Below are 21,576 nucleotides of genomic sequence, written 5' to 3' on the forward strand. Positions count from 1 at the left end.
TTAGACTTCCAAGTCTCTAAAGTATTTTAACATTTAAGCGAAGGACTTTCTAATAATTTAGGGCAGGAGAGGGCAGGAGGAAAGGAGGTTGGGAGGGGGACGCCGCTATTATTTATTAAAAAAAAAATGCTTAAGTGCCACCTATGAAAATCGAGGAGGAGGGCGCTGTTTTTATTAATTTATTTTTATTATTTATTTTTGAAAAAAAAAAATTGAATTAATATTATTTTTTATTTTAATTTTTTGGCGCTACTTAAGTGCCACCTATGAGAATCGAGGAGGAGGGCGCTGTTTTTGTTAATTTATTTTTATTATTTATTTTTGAAAAAAAAAATAGAATTAATATTATTTTTTATTTTAATTTTTTGGCGCTACTTAAGTGCCACCTATGAGAATCGAGGAGGAGGGCGCTGTTTTTGTTAATTTATTTTTATTATTTATTTTTGAAAAAAAAAATAGAATTAATATTATTTTTTATTTTTATTTTAATTTTTTGGCGCTACTTAAGTGTCAACTATGAGAATCGAGGAGGAGGGCGCTATTTTTGTTTTTTAATTTTAATTAATTAATGAACTCTTTAGAAGCCTATATTTTTAAGGAAATGCATTATAAACTGTTTATTTTTATTAGAAAGCCCCTCCAAGCCCCTTCTCCACGGCAATGACCTTCAGCCTTAAGCCTTTGCCATGAGGTATCCGAGCTGTCGATATAACCAATACCCGTCCCTCCCCTGTCGATTTTATAATTACATATTCTGAGGTTATATCTGGTGTCCAACGGAATGGGCGTCGGGGGCGTTATGGGCGTTATGGGGTGTGATTCGAGGCGGAATGGTTTCTTAATGTGCTCGATGCGACGTTGATGGCATTGCAAATGTGCACACGCTCCAGTCCCCAAAAGCCATCTGTGTATGGGTGTAGCTGTTAGTCCGTAGGAGTGGGTGGTTGTGGGTGGAAGTGGGTGGTTCTGGGTGGAAGTGGGTGGTTGTGCTGCAAGTACTTAGCAGTAGACTGACAGACTTGGACACCCCTCACTCAAAACGTACACCCCTTGAATTTCCTACTGAATTTCCGCCCCTCATGTTCCTTGTCAGATTTGGCAGACAACAACTGCTTAACGTTTGGAAAATGGGGGGAGGGAAAATGCGGGAAAATTGTGGGGGGTATAGGTGGGATGGTCTATAAGCCACTGGTCGAACATTGAAAATTGCAAATATATATTGAGGCATTGAGGCATATTCCCATAAGCCAAACGATGATTCGCATTCAAAGTCTGTTGACATAATTGAGTCAATGGCGAGAACTGTGTTTGGCTATCATGGGTTAACAAACAGATCTATAGAAATATATGCTAATATTAATGGCTTTATTTTCTGGGAGGTGTGAGGGTTAAGAGGGATTTTGTTGAATATTATTTGAGGTGCTAGGCTTTAAGATAGTTTTATGGCAAGTTATTGGAGTTTAATATTCTCTATACTCCACTAACTTAATTTATTTTGCTTAAATAAGTTACATAAACTCTCTTAAGATATTAAACTAATTTTGAAATATTTAATTTCTTAATAAAAAGTAATATTTTCTTGATATTTTCAGCCGACTGTGTGAAAAGAAAATTCCCATATCGTCAATAAATCGCCTTCCTGCCCTAAGCACTATATCAACAATAACAACAACCACACTAACAACTATCAAAACAACAACAAGAAAATAAAAAATAAAAAAAAAAAACAAAGAAAACAAAACAAATAACAATAACAACAACAAAGTCTACCAAAAAGCAATCGAACATAGCGAATAAAAAAATAAATGTTGTACATAACTACGGATACACTGTAAATAAATTGTATGCAATTACCTCTAAAAAACATAGCCAAAAACAAAAAAAAAGTAGAGTTTAAAAAGTAATTTTTTTGCAAAAAAAAGGCCTAATATTCCTTGTCTGTTTATATTGAATAAAAAAAAAATGATTTTTCCAAAGATTATAATTAAGAATACTCCACTTTAAAGGTTTTTGGTTTTGAGATAATCGATAGATTCGATTATAATCGATAAGTAATCGGTTCATTGACAGAATCTTTGGCCAGCAAAATTTAGCTAGAAGACAAAATATACAAGGAGACGATTTTTTTGAATTAAAGCAACAAACTAAAAATAAAAAATAACAACAACCCAACAATAATTAGCAATAAAAAATTCAATTTGGTTAACAAAACAACGGAAGACCCCCTTTAAAAAAATAAATTAAGAGAGAGAGAGAGAGAGAGGATAAGGATAAGAAAAAGGATAAGTTGTACGCCCATTGTGATTCTTAATTTTAGACATATTAGGCCAAGAAACAAGCCAGAAACCAAAGAAGCAACCAAAAGTTAAACCAAGAACAGGAGAATCCTTGCTCACAAATTAGAAGAAAAAAAAATAAAAGTAACAGCGAGCAAAACGACCAAAAAGGCTGCTTCCAAAAAAGCATTAAAAAAGCATTAAAAAAGCAAAGGAAAAGCATTGAAAAAGCAAGAGCAACATCAGCCGCCCAAGCATAGCAAGTCTCTTAGTTCAATTCCATCCAAAAGTTAAAAATAAAAACACTAAAAGGATTCTCAAGAGAAATTCTACAAAAATACTCTACTTATTTTAATTTCGAAAAAAGGATAAAGAAATAAGGATAAGGCATCCAACTATCGTCTCTCTCAAACTGAAACTGATAATTTTTCATTGGAAACTTCTCCTCAACGCCCAAGGTTTCTTCTCGAAAATCGCGAGTGCGTTTCAATACAACTATAACTATATATACACTTACAAAATAACTATACAATTTCGATCCGAGGCCAAGGAGGTGACGACCAACAGCCGCCAAGATGACCATGTGGCAGAGTGGCGGCATGGGAGGCCATGGCTCCCAGAACAATCCATGGATGAAGCTGATGGGCATTGTCCACAAGGAGCGACGCCACACGGACAATGTCCAGAGCCAGTCGGGTTCCAACGAGCGCAACTTGAACCAGTGAGTCCTTTTTTACTAGTCCTTATTTTTATTCAAAATAAGTATATTAATATAAGATACCTGGTACTGAGAAAGTTTCTTGGAGATATAAGTTTTAGAAGAACTTACTTTACCTTAAACTTTTATGACTACCGGGTATAAATAGTCTATATAGAACTTCCTCTCTTAAATTAGGAGATCCTCCTGACTTCCTTCCAGAAAATATACCTCTCTATCTCCCCAATAACTACTTATTACAATTATGACTCAATAATTCCCCAATAAACTAATAAAATACCTAATAACCATAATTTCTTAACCATAATTTGACATTTTCCTCGACACTTTGCAATAATTCCCCTTCTTTGAAACAAATCCCAAAAAAAAGAAAGGAAAGTGAAAAATTGGTTTAAAAAAAACAAATAGCAAGCTAAAAAAACAAGATAAACAAACAACCGAGTGATAAGTGGGCTACTTATATAGCATATCCTTCCTGCTTATGCCCAGACCACGACCACAAGCACGACCACGAACAGGACCAGGTCCTGGATGGGGATGAGGATGAGGAGCAGAAGCAGGACCATCCCCACTGCTTGTTATAATTTCCTGGAGACTCAATAAGCGTAATTTTGCATAGTTATGCGATTGAATCAATGGGGTAAAGCACTGAAAAAAATAAGGGATTATTGTTTAATAAAATTATTAAAAAAAGAAAAGTATATAAGACAAAGATTAAAAGGGTTTTTATTTATTTTTCATTGAAGGACTAATAATAAATAGATAATTATATGGGGAAATGTTTAGTTTTTTATTAAAAATTAAATAATTATTTAACTAACTTAGTGGAAAACATAAAAAAATATTTAATAAAAGTTAAAATAATTTGAAAATCCTATTTTTTGACAGTGTAGCCAACTCTTAGTGCTTGTGTGTTGGCACAAGGATATTCGACGCTGCTTGCGCAGCAAAGTATGCCGCGTTTTTTTTGCTTTCTCTCTATCCTACTCTACCTCTCCCTCTCCACTTCTCACCCTCCTCTCCCCATCGCTTTCACTCCTCGGAGTCCTTCGACGAATGTCGAATGTGGCTGTGGATGCCATGTTATGCATATTGGTCGTAAAACATGCGGCAACTGCGCAATTAAATGGCCCGCAATGCAAATGGAATGCCCAGGACATGGCCAGGATATGGCCTGTGGGTGGGCCACCAATCTGGAGGGGGGGCAGTGCACCAGGATCAGAGCATGGAGAGTCATTTACCACAAATCAACGCTGGGCCAGCAATTGTTGTTGGATGTGTTGGAGTGGAATGGTACGAGGGGCACTGTGTAAATGATATATCCCCACTGGTCAGCGGCATATCCAACTATCATTATCCTTCCACCTCCAAGCCCCATGTCCTGCCACTGGGGCAGGCTACTCTCTGGGCTTTTAAATTGGCTATAAATGCGCTGGAGCATAAATGGATTTACACACATGCAGCTTGTTGCTGTCCCACTCATTCATTTTCCATTTCCACTCTCCGTTATCCTTGCTTGGTCCTCTGGTCTCTGTTCTCTGGTCTCTGTTCTCCACTCTCCATTTTCCATTTCCCATTTTCCATTTTCCATGTTGCATGCAAATACAGGCCGCATTTCTGCCACTTTACCATATTCACTTGTCCGAGTCCTTAAAAAAAAAAAAGAAAGAAATATAATAAATAAAAATGTACGCCACCACCACTTACCCAGTGCTTGTTGCTCAGGTGTATTATTTAAAAGGATATGAAAAAAAGGACACACTTACACACATGCAGAGGAAGCAAGGATTCAAGGAAGCGAAAGGCAACTTCCGCCAGGCAGATGCAAATTGTTTGAGGAAGTAAAGTGATTAATTACCTCTTGGTTAGAGAGAAAAAAAAAGGATGTGGCATGAATATTTAATAAATATTTTAGAAAAATTTAAGAATCCAAGGACTAAGAATTTATAAAAAATAATTAGTATTAAAGATAGACATTTTTAAATAGAAACTATACACTTCATATCTTTAAAATATTTAGAGAAAGTCTGCCTTAAAGTTTGGTATATTTTCTCAAGAGTTAAGGCCATAAAACTAACTTACTCAAACTCTCCCTAAAAAATCTATAAAAATAGATTAAAAAATAGTTAAGAAGCTATGATACCCGGTACTTAAAGTGTGACCATTTCAAAAAAATAATATCTAAAACACAGATGTAGGAATATAACTAAAATAGAGAGTATTTTTAAGTACCGGGTATAAATAGTAAAAAATACTAGTATAAAAATAGCCCTCTTACTTTATTTCTCGCAGTGCATAAAAGTTAGAACTGTCGTGAAGCTGAAGGGGAACTTTTCAATTGCACTCCAGGACTCGATGGGATCCTTTTTTTATTCCCGACTGCCGGCTCCCGGCTCCCATCTCCCACTAACCAAACTTCAGTCGAGCGGATTAATTGAACTAGTTCCCCAATTTGCCAACTAATGTGCTCTAGCATCCTTGGTCCTTGGTCCTTGGTCCTGCGTTCTTGGTCCTGTTCTCCTGCTTCCTCCATGGGGTATCATAAATTTATTCACCCTCATACACGCACTCCCACAATGCCAAGCACTTGAAAATGAAAGGATAATAATAATATTTTTATTTTATTATATTTTAGTTTTTCCCTTTGGCAGTATCAACATATGGGGGGCGGTTTGGGGGGCGTGGCTTAAGTGCAGCTCTCAGTTGCAACGCCACTTGAATACATACATATTTATATGTACTGTACTGTACTGTACATATACTTTTAAGAGTAACTGTGCTGCAAGTGTTGCAACAAAGTTCTCGCCCCTAACTGTGCGATGATTTCGGGGATTCCGCCGGATTATTTTCGCCAAGTATTTTGCAATTTATTTCCGTAATCGTACACTCTTGTGCACTTTTGTGACCTGCCCTTTGCCCTTTTGATCTCTGCTCTTGTAAAAGTTATGAATTATTTTATTACATTCCAAATGAATTTGAAATTGTTTCAAATTTTTAAGTGGCTCACTTCGAGAGTCTAAAAATGTTTGAAAGCGCTTGAAAGTGGCAGCCATTCAATGCCATTCAAAGGCGAAATGGCCAGCATTTATTAGGTTTTTAACTAAACTTCTCTCACAAGATTTTATTTTAAAAAATATTAAATCTAAAAAGAAGTTAAAAAGTGTCTATTTTTGTTGAAAAACAATTTTTTTGAAACCATATTTCTTCTATTATTTTGAGAATTAAAAGATGAAACTAAACATAATCGAACTAGGCATAATTTTCCTTTAAAAAAAAACAATTTTATTTAACCATTTTTCTTAAATATTTATTTTAAAAAATATATATTTTTAAAAGCTAAAATATATTTTTCCCTTTTTTTGGCTACACTTTCCCCCATTTTAACTGGAAAAGCAACAGTTGAACATTTTAAAATTTGCATGAATTCCTGGTCTCAGACCCGCCTTTAGATGCCACGCCCCCTACCCCGCCCCCTTTATAGCTTTTTTTTGTGAGACCCTTTTCTGTTTCGGGCCAACTTTGAATTTATAGAAATGTGCACGAAACTGTTTCCATTTGGCTCCTTTGTTGCCCTTCAAAGGCATTTGGGTCCAAGCATGTTCATATGAATACTTTATAAGCCACATCCTTACCCTTTCTTTAGGTTCTGCCAGGATGTTAATGCCATCTCTTTCGCTTTATCGCTAGCCGTCTCTTTCTATGTCGCCTCGGTGTGTGTCTTTCATGTTCATTTCATCTAAAGTACGAGTATTTATGGTGGGAAGTGTTTGAAGTTGACGAAACCATCGACACGGTTGTAATATTTAAGGGCAACACTGGAGATTATGCACTTGAAAAAAATTAGGGGATTCATTTAAATAAATAAATAACTAAAGAATTAAATTGAAAGGAACTTCTTTCCCAAGGAAGAGTTGAAAAAAAAAGATAATTATGTATTTCTTTCAGTGTCTATCACTTGAAAGTGCCACAGCTTCTGTATAGCTCCCCTCTACTACCATCTGCCCCCCCTTTTCACAGCTATTTTGCATTGAAATTGAAATGTCCGCAGCTTTTTTTGTCGTCTACCTTTTGCTTTTGGCCAGGTGAAAAGTATTCGCTTAACTGGGCCAAAACACATTTACATACACACCCATACATCTCTCTCTCTCTATATATATATATATATACACATATATATAAATAAATATTTGCAGAGCTGTGGGGGTGTGGGTGTCGAGCCTTATCAGTTTGTCAGATGATTGCATACCGTAAGGCGCGGTGGAATTAATTGAAAACTCAAACATATTGACCGACATAAATACGTTGATAAAATGCAAGTCCTGCCTCAGGTCCTGGCCAGGTCCTGTCCTGCCAGTTGATTACTGCTGACGCTGTTTTTGTTGGCCAAGTTGGGCCGTGTTGGCCATAGATTTGTCAATGTCAATAGGTAGTGGCGGCATCTGGCCAACAGGGTGTCCAGAAATGGATACTTTCTCCAGAAACACAATTAATTTTACGTGTCCGCTTAAGAGAGGATCTGAGTAATTTTCTTCCTACTTATTTAAAATCTCATATAAATACCAAAAATAAATAAACAAGACACTTGTTAAGCTTCTATTTAAAAATTTTTTACTTTAAAGAGCTAAAATGACTATTTTCCGGTGTCCGCTAAAGAGAGGGTGTAAAAATATTGCTTCTCTCATTACCCATACAAAAAATGGTTTCATGATGGTTTTAGGATTTAAATTTAATAAATTAAGACACTAAGACACAAAAATACAATCTCCAAAGAGTGTTTTAATTATTATTTAAAAAAAAAATTTTTTTCCTGTCCGCTTAAGAGAGGATCTATGTCCGTTAAAGCCTAAACCCACAGATACCAAAAAGAAACACCCTTTCAACGCCGTTGTCATCGATTTTGGATCGCATGAGACACGTTAGTTAGTTACTTAACCCAGCCCAGGATTCAGGACTCGATGGCTTTGCTTTAGTCCACCGCCCCTTTCTATATATTTTTTTTGTATTTTTTTTTTTTTTTGGCCATTCCATTAACAAATTTGTGAAACTGCCGGCTGCGTCTTTGCCTTTTGTCTAATTGCTGGCCATTCGTTTTGGCCAAGTTACTTACCCGGCCTGTTATGGCCTGTCCTGGACTGGACTGGACTGGCCTGGTCAGGGCTTTGCTTATCAGCTCTTTTTTTTTTTTTTTGGCCAGCTGGTAAATGGTTACTCCTAACTGGTAACTGGTAGATGGTAGATGGTAGCTGGGAACTGGCAACTCACTGCCAGACTTATTGCCACACCCACGTAACAAAAATTGCGACCCATTTGTTAGACGGTCTGGCAAATCATTTTTCATTCGCCTGTTGAAATTTGCAGCACTTTGTCTGCCACCTGGTGGTGCAAATAGGTGGTGCCTGAGGAGGGGTGGTGCCTGGGTGGTGGGGCTCTACTGGGTGGGTGTCCTATTGAACTTTACTCAAGCGAAATTAATGAGCGCATACGGCCATAACACGCGCCATGAGCTCGACTCATTACCACTGGTCAGTGGATACAGTGAGAGAAACAGGGATTACGAAACATACAAATTTAATTGAAAAAATTTGGAAAAATATTTTAAAAGATATTTGAAAAAAAAAGGTATTGAGGGTTCATCTAGAGGGAAGTGGGAAGTTACATAATTATTTAATAAAAATTTAGGGTCATTTAAGATTTAAACATTTAACAGAAGAAAACTTTAAATTAAGCTAATAGTATTCTTAATTATTTTTTTTAACATTTTTTCTTATAAAATTTAAAACTTAAATAAATATATTTCTTTTTCTCTTCTCGAAGTAGAAGGGTTTCAAATTGTCTTCTAAAAACCTTAAAAAAATGATGATAAAAATTTCCAAAAAATAAGCAAACTATAGCTTAATATAAACATTAAAAAACTCTTGAAATTTGTATGGTTTGTATATTTTTTTCCAGTGTAATCTGGCTTACTCACATGCGTTCACTGAAGTGAACCTAAGCACAAAATGTATCAGATGGTGTATTTTTGGGAGGGGGATATGAGTTTTTTTCCGGGGGGATAATGGCAGTGGGGGAAAGGGGAGAGTGTTGAGGGGGGAAAGGGGGTGCAAGGTGGACAGGGGATAAGGGGGGACTGCATGAGTTCTATTGGCGACCATAAAACGCAAAAGTGTCAAAGCGAAAAGCATTTCAAACTGTGTCAGCCAAACGAGCTGGGTTAGGATTCTGGCCAACATTTCAATTGGCAAGACCCTAAAGAATGGGCTTATAATACACTGCACTGCCACTGCAGTGTCCAAATAGAATGGCAAGTATTTTAAATAGAAATTCAAGAAAGTAATAAATAAAGAAGGGAATTTTAATTAAAGTTTGTGGCTTCAATAGTGTTGGGTTCTCGCTTTCTTGGCTTTGGGTTTTTGGGTTTTAATTTTGTGCAGAGAGAGAGCGAGTATCCCCCTTAGAATTCGTTACCCTTGTTGACCATTTGACTTTGATTTGTTGTTTGTTGGTCTACAAGACCACAATGTCCCACTCGAGGGGCCAAAAACCAGAAAAAAAAAACAATCAGAATATCTAAAAAACACAAAAGATGCCAAAACAGAACAAGAGGCGGAGACTCTGAAAGACAATTCGTGGCACTCAATTAACGCATTTAAAAGTACAATGCAATTTATAAGGGGAACGAGGGGGGTGGATGTTTTTTAAGAGGGGTGGCAGGACAAAGGGGAAAGGGGGAGGAGGTGGTGGCTGCAACAGAGGTCGCCACTTGTCGGGGGTTTATGGTTTATTTCGAGACCGATGTCGTTGCTGTCCGACTCGACATTGTGCAGTTGGCCCATTGTCTTTGGCACGACGCTGAGAAATCGGAGGGGGTTGGTAGGGGAGGAGGAGAAGGAGAAAGTAGAGAAAGCAGAGAAAGCAGAGAAATCAGAGGGAGAAAGCTGGGGGAGAGAAAGCTGCTTGCGAAACCGAGGCGAGAGCCATCAGGGGCATTGTCTAATCCACAAAGGACCTCTTGCTTTTTCCTTCTTTTTAAACAACCTCTTCTCCCCACTTTCCAAACTACTACCACTTCTAGGATTAAAATTAAAATATATTTTAAATATAAAGATTAAAAATCTATAAAAAATTAATGGTTATAAAGAGAGCTTAACAAAGTAAGACCCCTTTGATTCAAAAAGTATTTAAAAACTACAAAGTTTTCGCATATTATTCCCTAACTTTTTAACTCTTTTGCAAGGACACTCGAAAGTTTTCCAACACATATATAGATTGAGGAATTCCTTTAAGAAATAGTTTCAAGTTATTATATAAAGGACTAGTTTTGTTCATTTGCCGGGGAAAAGAAGGTAGGACACTTTGGGTCTCTATTTACGAGCATTTAAGCCAAGTTATTGCCTCTTGAAGTGATCTCTGCCACTTGACGGGGTCATTCATTAAAGTTTCCTCCTATCCCCATGACCCACTCTACTCCCCTCCTCTACTCCTGGCCAGGACACCCTATTCTGACATCCTTTGGCTTTATTATGAGAAATAATTTAACGCATCAACGATTGGCAGCTTTGGCCATGATTATTGGCCCGCCCGGCCTTTGGCCCTTGGAAGCTGGACTCTTGGTAATTGCTTTCCCTTTCTCTTTTCCACACCAGCTAGCCTTCTCTCTCACTGGCTGGCAGTGCCATTAATTTGGCTATTTTACGGCTAAATAAACTCATTCTCTAGAATATTCAAAATTAACTACAAATCATATTCAATCTTGGTTCTTTTTTATTTTGTGAAAAAATCACACTTCAGAGCATGTTGATTTAAAGAATAAATTCAAATTCTGGGAAATGATAATGGGATTTGAACCTTGAACTGCGATTACCAGGTACTGCCATGTATATATCACAGCAGTACTTAAAGCTTATCAAGAGAACAGTACTTTTAAAAAGCCTTGTTTCTTGGAAAATTAATAATTAATCTTTAATCTTTGTTAGACGGTCGGTTTTTTTATATTGTATCTTAGTATACTATACTTAATATATAATTCTCCTGAAGATTGGCAATTTCTATCCCATAACATAAGAAACAAAAGGAGAAAAGGTCTAAAGACCCTATTTTACTTTTCTACCTCATCGCTTCCAGATACTTTTCCCATCATGGGATTTATGATAGGGGTCGACCTAGTGATAGACCTCGATTGTGATTACTCACCACTCACATATGACACTGATAATTCTCAAACATCTTGACCTGTACTTAAGGTTTTCCAGAGAATACTATCTCTACTAATCTATAAATTAATAAATTTCGACGTCCCATCACCCATAAATAGCCCAGTCGCGAGGCAACCCAGTTCAGTTTCAATTCGAGTTCCAGTTCGAGCAGAGATGAAAGACAATATTTTAAAAGTTTTGGGTGTGATCTTTGTATTTTCCTCCTTGGAAAATGTAGTAAGTTTTTTACTAGCCCTTCTATTAATTTTTTTTTTTTTTAAATAAATTTATTTTTATTTTTATAGACATATGCGCGGGACTTTACGATGAACATCGACTTAGGGTCTATAGCTAAAATGGAGTGTAGACCAAACTTCCATATCGTAATTAGCGAGGGTAATCTCTACCATAATGGTAATAAGCTTAGGGAAAGTGCCCGATACCTGCTGAAGATGTACTGTGACTTGGAACAGACTTGCGACTTTCAGTTTAAACAAGAATTATTCGATTGGCAGTTGCAAAGTGGCACCGAACTTTTCATAAAATACGCCTGTAAAAACGATGTGATTGAGGGAAATCATAAAAGGATAGTGGTAACAAAAGACAGGGGTTGTCCGCAAGACTCTTTTGTCCAGAAGCACATTGGTTATATTAAAGAAAGTAGATTACATCCTAGGAATGACTCCCCAGCAGTACGAAGGGATTGGGAATTATTTGCGATGGCCATCGCTGGTCAAGCCCGGCGTTTTAGGCAACACATGGACAATCACAGCGATTCAATGACTTACACAGTCTTTTTGATATACGAAACGAACAAGAACGATTTTGAGCCGACTGCTGATGGCAAAAGTTGTCAGTTAAAGTCGCAGTCCTTTGGCCGATCCATCAAGTACCAGTGCCGCAGGAACAACTCTAGGTGGACGTGCACTTTCCAGGGAATAAGAGCTGACATCGCCAAACATGACAAAACTACTGGCCATTTATTATAATAGGGGAATCTAAAAACCCCCAATACTGTACAACTGGAATTTGTATTTTTTTAATAAAATATGTCAGTTTATTCTCTCAGAAATTTCTCTTTTATGATTTCATTTAGAAAGTAGTTTCATAAGAACAATTTCTCCATTTCTTGTAATTATAATTGGAATTGTTTAGCTTTTATTAGCCCGACATCACTGACTCGATTTGGGCCATGAAACTGTGAGTTCTTTATGGCCCAGTGACCTGTTCACGTTGTTCAAGCTAAAAATTTCAAATTACATTTTGCATTTTGATTAAAACGTAAACAGTGGAAATTATATTATGGCTTCCTACCTACAACCCCACTTCATTCAGGACTCTGTCTATATATTTAATCCCCCATCCTCGCCCCCATCCAGTTACTCTGTGATTCTTAAAATCATTCTACCGCTCCTTCAAAAAATAATATCAAGCCCCCACCTCGGGGAGACACTCAATTCCTGATGCTCGTTTGCAATTTAATGAAGCAAACTGTTGCTAAACAGGGAGGTTACTTCTTAGAGGGGCAGTGCACTTAAGAAAAAATGGTAGCTCTTCATTAAAATATATTAAATTCTATGATTTCAAGAGGTTTAAGTTTTGGAAGAGTTTAAATTAAAGAAGAGGGGGATTCTCTAGGAGGATTAGCCTTAAAACACATTTAATTTTGTTATTTTTAGAAGGTTGGTCATACTGTTCGATTGGTAATCGATCTGGCCACTCTAAAAACGATTAACACGTAAATGCAACTCTAAAAGAAGCCTTTAAATTGGCCTTTGCGGCTTGTTTAACTTTTGAAACTTCAAGTTTCTCCCAGTATGGTGCGGCTTAAGGAGGAAAGTAGAAGGTCCTGCGGATGGTGGTGTGGCGGAGTAGTGCGGACATGGCACCGCTCGAGCATGAAAATTGTTTGTCCACGGACTCCGGCGGAGCGGATTCCGGCGGAATGAAAGCGACTGCCAAATGCGCTTAGCCTCCAACAGCTGTTCCCCATGCCCCATGCCCCATGCCCTGCGTATCCTGTTTGTTGGCAATTTGACAAGAGCGCATTATCCTTACAAACGGCACCAGATGGGCCTGCCTCAACATCACAAGCGAAACGAAAAAATAAAATAGAAATCTGAGGATTAGGGCAGTCAAACGATTTTGTTGGCATTTGGCCAAAAAATACCAAAAAAAGAAAAAAGGAAGGCAGCTAGGAAATGAAATATATTTAAAACTGCATAAATCAAAACACATTCATGGAGTAGCAAGGACACCGGCAGGATGGCAGGACCAAAGGTCGACCAACGGTGTCAAGTGATTTATGGTCACTGCCAGAAGATGGCCTTTTAATTGAGACCAGATTCGGCGACTCTAATTGATTGAAGAGGTTAAATGGAAATCAATCAGGGGTCTAAAAGGGTCTAGAGATGAGTGAGGTTAAGACTAATATTATTATATTATAATTAATTATAGATTAGAATCTATACCATAATCTACAATAATAATATTTAATTTTATGAGAAAGTTTAGCCTTAAATCCCTCATATATTCAAGTAACAAGTACTAGGTATCACATATTCAAAAATTCCCCTGAAGTACCGTTAGGAATTTTTTCAATTTAAGCTTCTCCATCGCCATTTTGCCACGCAAAGTTACCGCAATTCGTGACAGGAGTACTGTTAACCGAATCGCTTCACTCTCTAGGGAGTGGGGGAATTGGATCGGGAAAATCGAGAAAATCGGGAAAATGCAGCTGCAAATTGCTCAGACAATGGCCAAAAGGGGTGTTTCTGGCCAACGATTTTCGGGGAGGGGACAAAAAAAGATGCAAATTGTCAAACATGCAATGTAATTGACGAGAGACGAACCAGCTGGGGGACTTTGTTGGGGCACGCACAGCAACTAGAATTTTTCCAGGAGAGCTTTGGGACAGGAACTAGTCGGAGGACACTGAGAGAAAAGCAGGGGAGTGGCAGAGTTTGAGAAAAGGTTTATAAAAGGACAAGAAATGTATGTATTTGTCTGTAATTTAAAGAAGGTTGAGGGAGTTTTGCTGAAAGTGTTTTATTTTTTATTAAAATATACTATATGATGGCCATAACTTATCAGGATCGGGGTTAAAGGTTACTATATCTTGAAAATATATCCACTACAATACATTTTGTATAAATTATGGGTTCAGTTAGTCCAGAAACCTTTCTAGTATCATATAATATATTTCATTTTTACTTCCTTTAAAGTTTCTTTGGAAAAAAATTAACTTAAAATAATAACAAATAAAAAAACCTTCTAAAAAGAGTTTCTTATATCTTTTAAAAATAAACTAATAATTTTTTTAAAGTGTTCTTTTGGTCTTTTGTATTCCAAGAGAGATGCCAAACATCGAAACGCTTTCCCTGCTACACACTGCTCCTGGGGTATGGGGTCTTCTGCCTTTTTTCTCCTCCATATTGACAAGCCGTCACTCTGCCAGTCCGTCAATCTCCGAGGCATCACTTCCATCCATCTATCCTTCCCTCCTCCATTAAATCCCCCATTTGAGCCCCTCGCCTCGGCCTGGCTTCCCTGAAAAGTGACAGCTGTGTGGCCCTGGGTGGCCCAAATTAACCCGAAAAACCCCAACCCCATCAAATTTCGCATCTTTGGTCCTTTGGCAGTCCTCCCAGAAATCATGGGACTTGTTGCTGCAATCGGTCTGTGGGGCGGTCTTTTCCAGGCATTTTTAAGCAGTACATAATTAAGGGCATGGGCTCCGGATAATGTCAACATTATTGCAGCTAATTGACAATGGAGAGGTGCTCTCCTGGAACAGGCTGATGTGTGGGAATTAAATGGAACTGGGAGTTCCGCTCCTCTTATGGCTAATGAGTTGAGAGATCTCTTAACAAATATATTCCGGTTATTGAGACTGGTACCATCCAGACACCTATTACACCTATGGTTGCTCTCATGATCTCGCACCTTTTTCGCAAATTAGCAGTTCACACCTCAGAACTTTCGCACACTTTCCCTTGATGTTTCCAAAGGCAATTAGCAGAAGCCCAGACAAGTGTTTAAATCAATGATATAAGAGTAAATATTAAACAAGTCTGTAGGGAAACAGTCACGATTATTAATAGAAAAAAAAAACAGTTTCTTTTATTTATTCAATAAGCCTTAGACTTAGACTAGTGCGATTTGAGCGAAGTATCTCTCAGATCTCAGTTTCGGATCTTAAAGATCTCGGAAACAAAGATATATCCTAACTGTTGTCGGTTATTAGACGCTGTTCATTATATCGAATGGGATATGTGAGGGCGTTGCCTTTGTCCCAAGAGTAGAGTTCCTAAAAAGGGAGGACTATAATTATTTTTTCTCAAATAATTTTTGGATAAAAACTTACCACTGTCAAGGGATTGTAGCCCACTGTGGTGGTATGACTGAATGGATTTGAGAAGGGCAGATTTGTATTTAATAGTTTTCCCTTATACAAGTCCACCACATATCGGATCTGTGTATTTTTATCCGTTCCAGAGTCAATGGCATACAGATTTCCGCAAACAATAAACATTTCACCAAACTGATGATGGTCCAGCGTGATGTTGAAGTTGTATTGCATCTTGAGGGTCTCAGAATCCAACTAGAAGAGTTTTTTACTTAATATTTTTAACAGAGAATTAGTAATTAAGGGCTCACCTTAGCCACCAAAGTGTTGTTGGAGTTGTAGGTGCTGTAGATCACCCAGAGACCCACTTCGTCCACATTAAAGTCCATGTAATTGTAGTCCGTGGTGTAGAGCCTATTGGCGGAAGCCACTCCAGCATACGGTAGTTGTGTGGCTTTAATTATATATTTATTTATATATTTTATTCTTTAAAGTATTACTTAATACTCACTTATCTTTTTTAGACTCGTCAGGTCCAGCTTCACCACCAAATCCGAATTTCTTTGGTGATAATAGAAGGAATTGTTGAAGACCACATGAGCATTACCCTGTAGTTTTCAATATTTTAATTTTTAGTTAATAGTTTGTTTTAATTATTACTCATAACTCACATAGAAACCCTCGGGTATCTCGTACTTTCTTCTGGGCACACTATTCATGCGGTATTGGATCCGAGTTGTGAACTCAAATAGGTTGTAAGGATCGTTCTCGTTGGTGACGAACGTCTTCTCCCGATCACTTTCGGGGGCAGGATCTCTCAGCCAGGAACCGAACTTTTCATTAACGACTTTGTGGAAAACGGGTTTTCCAACAGCATATAAATAGCAGGCTTTTTTCGAAGAGAAATGATTGAAAAATATTTGAAAAAATAACCATTTTCCAACACTTACTCTTTTGCCTTTTTGGTAAGCCAGGATAACTCAGATTTCCAGTGGCTTGTATTTCAAAATTATTCAGGATAGAGTCCTTGCATTGGTAGAGACTAAAAAATATATATATTAATTATTAAAAAATAAACAAGGAGTCCCTAGAACCCACCTAGGATCTGGACACTGGTCGCAAACAGGACATTCACTTTCTGGCGGTCTTTGGCCGTAGACTTTGATGCTATTGCCCACATAGGGTGTCTCACTGTTAGGATCTTGAGCTATTATTTTCAAAAAAAATATTTTAATAATAAAATTGAATATATACAATTTAAGCCACAAGACTTACGAGCCACTTCAAAGTTAACCATCGTGGCATTTAATTCATTTCTGGCCACACAGTGGTAGTAGCCAAAGTCATCTTTGCGCAAACTGCTGATGGTTAGGCGCATAGAGGTCTTAAAGTTCCTAAAAAATATACACAAAAAATAGTGAATAAATAGAAGGATATATTAAATAATAAACCTACCCATCTGGATAAGATTCTATGCCGTATTTGTCGCTGGGATCTAGGATCTTGCCATCGTAGGCCCTTTCCCAGTAACGAATGGCCTCCGGGAAGGCCTCCACTTGGCACTCCAAAGTGGCGCTACTCTGGTATTCGGCATAGATGGTTTGTCTATAAACCGATATCATGGGGGCAACTAGGGGTTAAGGGGTTACTTAACTATTTCTTATATACTTAAGCCTAAAATATATAAACTCACAATGAACTTCCACTATGAAAGTGGCATTGGCAACTGGAGCTATTCCGTTGTTGGCATAACAGGTGTAGGCCGCCATTTGGTGCCTCGTAATGTTGATGAACTTCAGGTATTGTCCGCTAATAGATGCCACTGGGTTTAATTTAAAAAATGGGTTAAAAATAGGGGTTAAGGGGATACTTTTAGAATCAGTAATAGTTCGAAGAAAATATATTTCCAAGACACTTTTCTTAAAAGAATCTAAAAGAGCGTTGAAAGGTGTTTTAAAAAGCACTTTCAACACTTAAAGATCATCCAAGAACAGTGTTGTAAAGGGGTTTACAAGAAAAGGATAAAAGATTTAAGGATAAGCCTAAGCAATTTTCTTAATAATGATTGAAACTCATTAAAAAATATCTAAAATATTTAATAAATTATTTCGAAAAATGGCTTTTAATAAGCCAATATCATAAATAATTCCCAAATCTTCTTCAAAACTCACTTTCCATCCCATTGACATTGATGGTCCGACCATCTTCGCGTCGCCACTCCACCTGAGGAGCTGGATTTCCGGTGGCAGAGCAGCTCAAGTTCAAGGAGCGTCCTTCCTCCACAATAATCGTGCGATGGAACTCAGGATTATGCAAGTCTGCGTTAAAAATTAATAATTAAATAATAATATTTAAGATTAAGAGCAAAAAGTCCACCTGTTATGGAGGGCGGAATGAGGAGATCATTGGAGGAGCTGCCGTTGGGGAACTGCATCTTCCAGGCATTGATTCCGGGGACTCCGGGAGTGCCGTTGGTGCCGGGCTTGCCAGGACGACCGCGAGGTCCTGCGATGCCTGTAGGAAAAGGATAATAGACTTTTTTTAAAGTCAAAGCCATAATGATACTCACCCTTCAAGCCCCTCTCTCCGGGAGGTCCTTGGGCGCCCTTGGGTCCTGTTATGGACAGACCGTCCTTGCCATCCTTGCCGTGCAGCCCATCCTTGCCATCCCTGCCGGGCAGGCCGTTCTTGCCGTCGGCTCCCGCCCGTCCCGGCACTCCGTCGAGTCCCGGCTCCCCAGGAACTCCGTCCCGACCGTCCAGTCCCGCCCGTCCCACGGCGCCCGCATCGCCCTTCTGCCCTCGAGGTCCTGCCGGTCCCTGGTGACCCACCCCGTCCACACCCGGCGCTCCCGGCAGGCCCACATCCCCGCGGTTACCCTTGGGACCGGGTATGCCCGGCAGACCCGGATTTCCGGTGGGTCCTTTGGGACCCGCCTCGCCCACCGGACCCTGGGGCGCCGGCGGACAGTAGTCCTGGGTGCCCTTGCAGAAGCCCGTGATGATCTTCTCCGGAACGCGGCAATAGGTGTTCAGATAGATCCACTCATCGCCCCCGGGAGCGGCACCCTTCTGGCCGGTCCTCTTCCGGATTTCCGTGTCCTGCTCCTCGAGGACCTTGCGGTGGTTGGGGTTGAAGAACTCTATGACGGGATCGGCTGAAAGGACAAGGGGAGGTTAGGATCTCAGCCCCGCCACTCTCCCAACTCACCGTGCATGGAGGATGTCGGCTCCGAGGACGTAACATCCCTTCGCATCCTTTTTCCCGTGGGTCTTGGGGTGTGACTGATCAGGTTGTCCGTGAACTTCCGTTCGTTCTTCAAAGGATCATAGGATCTGGGAGCAGAGCTCTCCTGGGCCTGAGCCTGAACCTGCGCCTGATCCTGCTGGTGTTGCTCCTGCTCGGCCTCCAGCAAGCGGCTAACCATTGTTCGCAGGACATCCTCCGATCGCACCAGCTCCGCCTGGAACTGAGCCCGAAACGCCCTCGTCCTGGCCGGACTATCGATGGGCACCGATCCCGACTGATCCTGGGTGTAGAAGACGATCGTCAGGCTGGCCAGGATGAGCGACAGAGCGCCCAGGTAGATGTAGATCAGGATGAAGGACTTGCGGCCAGGACACTGGCACACCTGGCACTCGGCGGTGGATCCTTTCAGCACCAGCTGGTCGCTGGACGGAATTGCTTGAAGGGACGGCCCAGTGGCAGGATCATCGGCCAGGCTATCGGGCGAGTCGGTGTCCTGTTGTCCTGCCGGTCGGCGTTTTCGTTTTTTTTTGCTGCCATTCTGAAGGCTCTGGTTTACGGCCAGAAACATAGTGTCTAAAAATATTAAATAAGTAAAAAATATAAAAATAAATTAAGAAGATAAACAAAATAATTTTTTAAGAGATTTTTGAGAGAAGAACGTCTTAGAAAATAAACCAAATCAGAAGCTTCTCTTTTCGTTAAACAATTATACCTTTTTCTTTTATTTATTTTTTTAATTATTCATATTTTTATTAAAGCCTATTTAAGCTTAGAGAATAATAAATTATCTTTATTGTATATCTATATTTTATTTTTAGATTTAATTTCCCACTTTTCTGAAAATGCAAATCAAAGGGAAGACCAATTTTTGATTTATTTCTGATTTATGGGAAGCGAGTGTAGATCGAAAAAAAGCGATTCCATATTTTTAGATCACATAGAAATCGGTTTTGTTTTTCCGGTCTTCGTTTAAAATAGTTTTTCCAGATAAGTGCAATATTTAAAATTAAAAATAAAGTGTTTCCAGCAATGCAGTTTCTTGTTTTTATTTTTATTTTTTGATTTTTTTTATATTTTATTTACATACTTGTGTTGTATACAACTTTTCACACTTTTCCACCGGAGTCGGCGGGGGAGCAAGTGTGTGTTTGTTGGACAGAGACAGTGACAGCTGTGTGAGAAAGAGACAGTATGAGGCAGAGAGTGAAAGAGACAGAGAGGTGATAACCGAACGCTGTGGCGTCTAATTCTCGACTGAGCGAGTTTCCTTCACGACGCTTTGTTTTCCACACTTTCGCCGGCAACTTTCCCACACACTCTCTCTCTCTCTGTCAGAGCTTTCCCAGCCTTTTCTCTCTCTCTCTATGGGTCTCTCTCTGGACGAGTTATAGACTATATCCTATAGCTATATCTTTACGCACTTATCATAAATAAAAATGGAAGAAATCTCAAGAAACTTGTCTTTTATTTTCATTTTTATTTTTCTAAATTAAGAATTCTCAAGAAAGAAATCAAAAAACAATATCTGAAAATACTTTGGGAAATTTTGGAAAATTTCAAAATCAAAATGGATATATATTTTGATTCTTAAAGGGAAATCATTAGGCCAACTTTAGTTTCCATTTTTTTTTTTTTTTTGGGGGGAAAGAGCGGAGAAAAGTGTCGGACGGAGAGAGTCCAAGTTTCTGATTCGACGCCTGCGCCTTGTGGGAATTTTCCGCTTAGACCAGAGGGGGGAGCCGGGCCAGATGGGGCGGAAAAATCAACAATAGATGCACTTGGGAGGCAGGAGGGGGCTGTCTTAACTTGGCTCTTTCCCCAAAGGAGGGAATAGCACAGTGCCAGCGCGATATCCTCAACAAGTACAAAGTTTAATGGGCCAAACTTGCGCCAAAAGTTTTCCTATTCGCCATCAAGGGCTTCCCTCTTAGGTTTCTCCTCCAGATGGGTTATTATTTGCTTACTGAATATTATGATTTTTTCTTCTATTTTTAATTAAAATTATGGAGGGTCTTGAATGTAAATTTTAAAAAATATTTAAACCTAATCTGAGAGTTAAGACTTAGGACTTCTTGGGGAAACTATAAGTGGTTTTCTTTTTTAAGGTTTTTAAGGTCTTTGTGTTGAAATATTAATTTAAGGTGAAACTTTAACACTTTTTTTAAGTTTATCTTAAAATTAATATATGTTTTTATAACAAATTCTATTTTTAAATATTTTCTAGATTTTTTTTAAAACTCTCCTAAGAATCTTTTGAGAATTTGAATAAGAATTCATAGAAAACAGTTAAAATTTTAGTTTTTTTTTTAAGTTAAAAAAATATAAAAATATATATTAAATTTATTTATAATCAGAAATTATTATACCTTTTTAATAAAAAATATATAATAAACAACCAACAACACTTTTAAAAAAATCTCTATACAAATAAAGAGACAATTTGCGTTTTAAGCCAACTATTGCTTATTTGTTTTGGCCATGTATTTGTTTTGGCTCTCACTCCTGCTTACTTACCAATTATCGCAATTAGCCGCTTTCAGCCGCAAAACGATTTTAATTCGAAATGCATTTGCCGGAACAATTATATGTTATTATGTGCGATTTCGAGTGGTATTCCAGCTTCATTTGCATTCTGTTTTAACTGAATGCCATTGCATTTTTGCTGAGATGAGGAGATGAGAAAAAGGCAAGCCCGAATTCAATTTACATTGGCCAAAATGCATACTGAGGCACGAACCGAAAGCCAATGAGCCGTAACGAGCTCGTTAACTGAATGTTCCGGATACGGAATCC

General features: G+C 38.6%; 3 protein-coding genes across 3 annotated transcripts in view; 2 read left to right on the forward strand and 1 right to left on the reverse strand.

Moving 5' to 3' along the window:
* LOC6502283 (potassium voltage-gated channel protein Shaker) overlaps positions 1 to 21,576 on the forward strand; it is a 135,064-nt gene that overhangs the window by 18,330 nt on the left and 95,158 nt on the right. The window contains exon 2 of the mRNA XM_032453516.2: positions 1,593 to 2,997. Within this exon, the coding sequence (XP_032309407.2) occupies positions 2,852 to 2,997 (146 nt within the window). The 5' untranslated portion in view covers positions 1,593 to 2,851. The remainder of the gene's footprint in view (positions 1 to 1,592; positions 2,998 to 21,576) is intronic.
* On the forward strand, positions 11,295 to 12,254 carry LOC26514100. The gene is made up of 2 exons (XM_014904544.3): positions 11,295 to 11,423; positions 11,492 to 12,254. Exons 1-2 carry the CDS (start codon positions 11,361 to 11,363, stop codon positions 12,173 to 12,175), a joined length of 747 nt encoding a protein of 248 aa, XP_014760030.1. The 5' UTR covers positions 11,295 to 11,360; the 3' UTR covers positions 12,176 to 12,254.
* LOC6502124 lies at positions 15,280 to 20,046 on the reverse strand. The gene is made up of 15 exons (XM_001966128.4): positions 19,871 to 20,046; positions 18,745 to 19,356; positions 18,104 to 18,691; positions 17,911 to 18,048; positions 17,706 to 17,852; positions 17,228 to 17,356; positions 16,990 to 17,164; positions 16,810 to 16,928; positions 16,633 to 16,741; positions 16,485 to 16,576; positions 16,206 to 16,423; positions 16,046 to 16,142; positions 15,846 to 15,988; positions 15,553 to 15,789; positions 15,280 to 15,495 (listed from the first exon to the last, which is right to left on the reverse strand). The coding sequence occupies exons 2-15, from the start codon at positions 19,349 to 19,351 to the stop codon at positions 15,412 to 15,414; spliced, it is 2,883 nt and encodes a 960-aa protein (XP_001966164.1). The 5' UTR covers positions 19,352 to 19,356; positions 19,871 to 20,046; the 3' UTR covers positions 15,280 to 15,411.

This window comes from Drosophila ananassae, chromosome XL (assembly GCF_017639315.1).
Source record: "Drosophila ananassae strain 14024-0371.13 chromosome XL, ASM1763931v2, whole genome shotgun sequence".
Lineage (NCBI taxonomy): Eukaryota > Metazoa > Arthropoda > Insecta > Diptera > Drosophilidae > Drosophila > Drosophila ananassae.

Bases quoted from the DNA above. Each gene is read 5' to 3' on its own strand.
- LOC26514100 (XM_014904544.3), top strand. From the start codon at position 11,361: ATGAAAGACAATATTTTAAAAGTTTTGGGTGTGATCTTTGTATTTTCC. The intron at 11,424-11,491 runs GTAAGTTTTTTA...TTATTTTTATAG, and splicing joins TTTCCTCCTTGGAAAATGTA to ACATATGCGCGGGACTTTAC.
- LOC6502124 (XM_001966128.4), bottom strand. From the start codon at position 19,351: ATGTTTCTGGCCGTAAACCAGAGCCTTCAGAATGGCAGCAAAAAAAAA. The intron at 16,742-16,809 runs GTAAGTCTTGTG...TGAAAATAATAG, and splicing joins GGTTAACTTTGAAGTGGCTC to CTCAAGATCCTAACAGTGAG. The intron at 16,577-16,632 runs GTGGGTTCTAGG...TATATTTTTTAG, and splicing joins GACCAGTGTCCAGATCCTAG to TCTCTACCAATGCAAGGACT.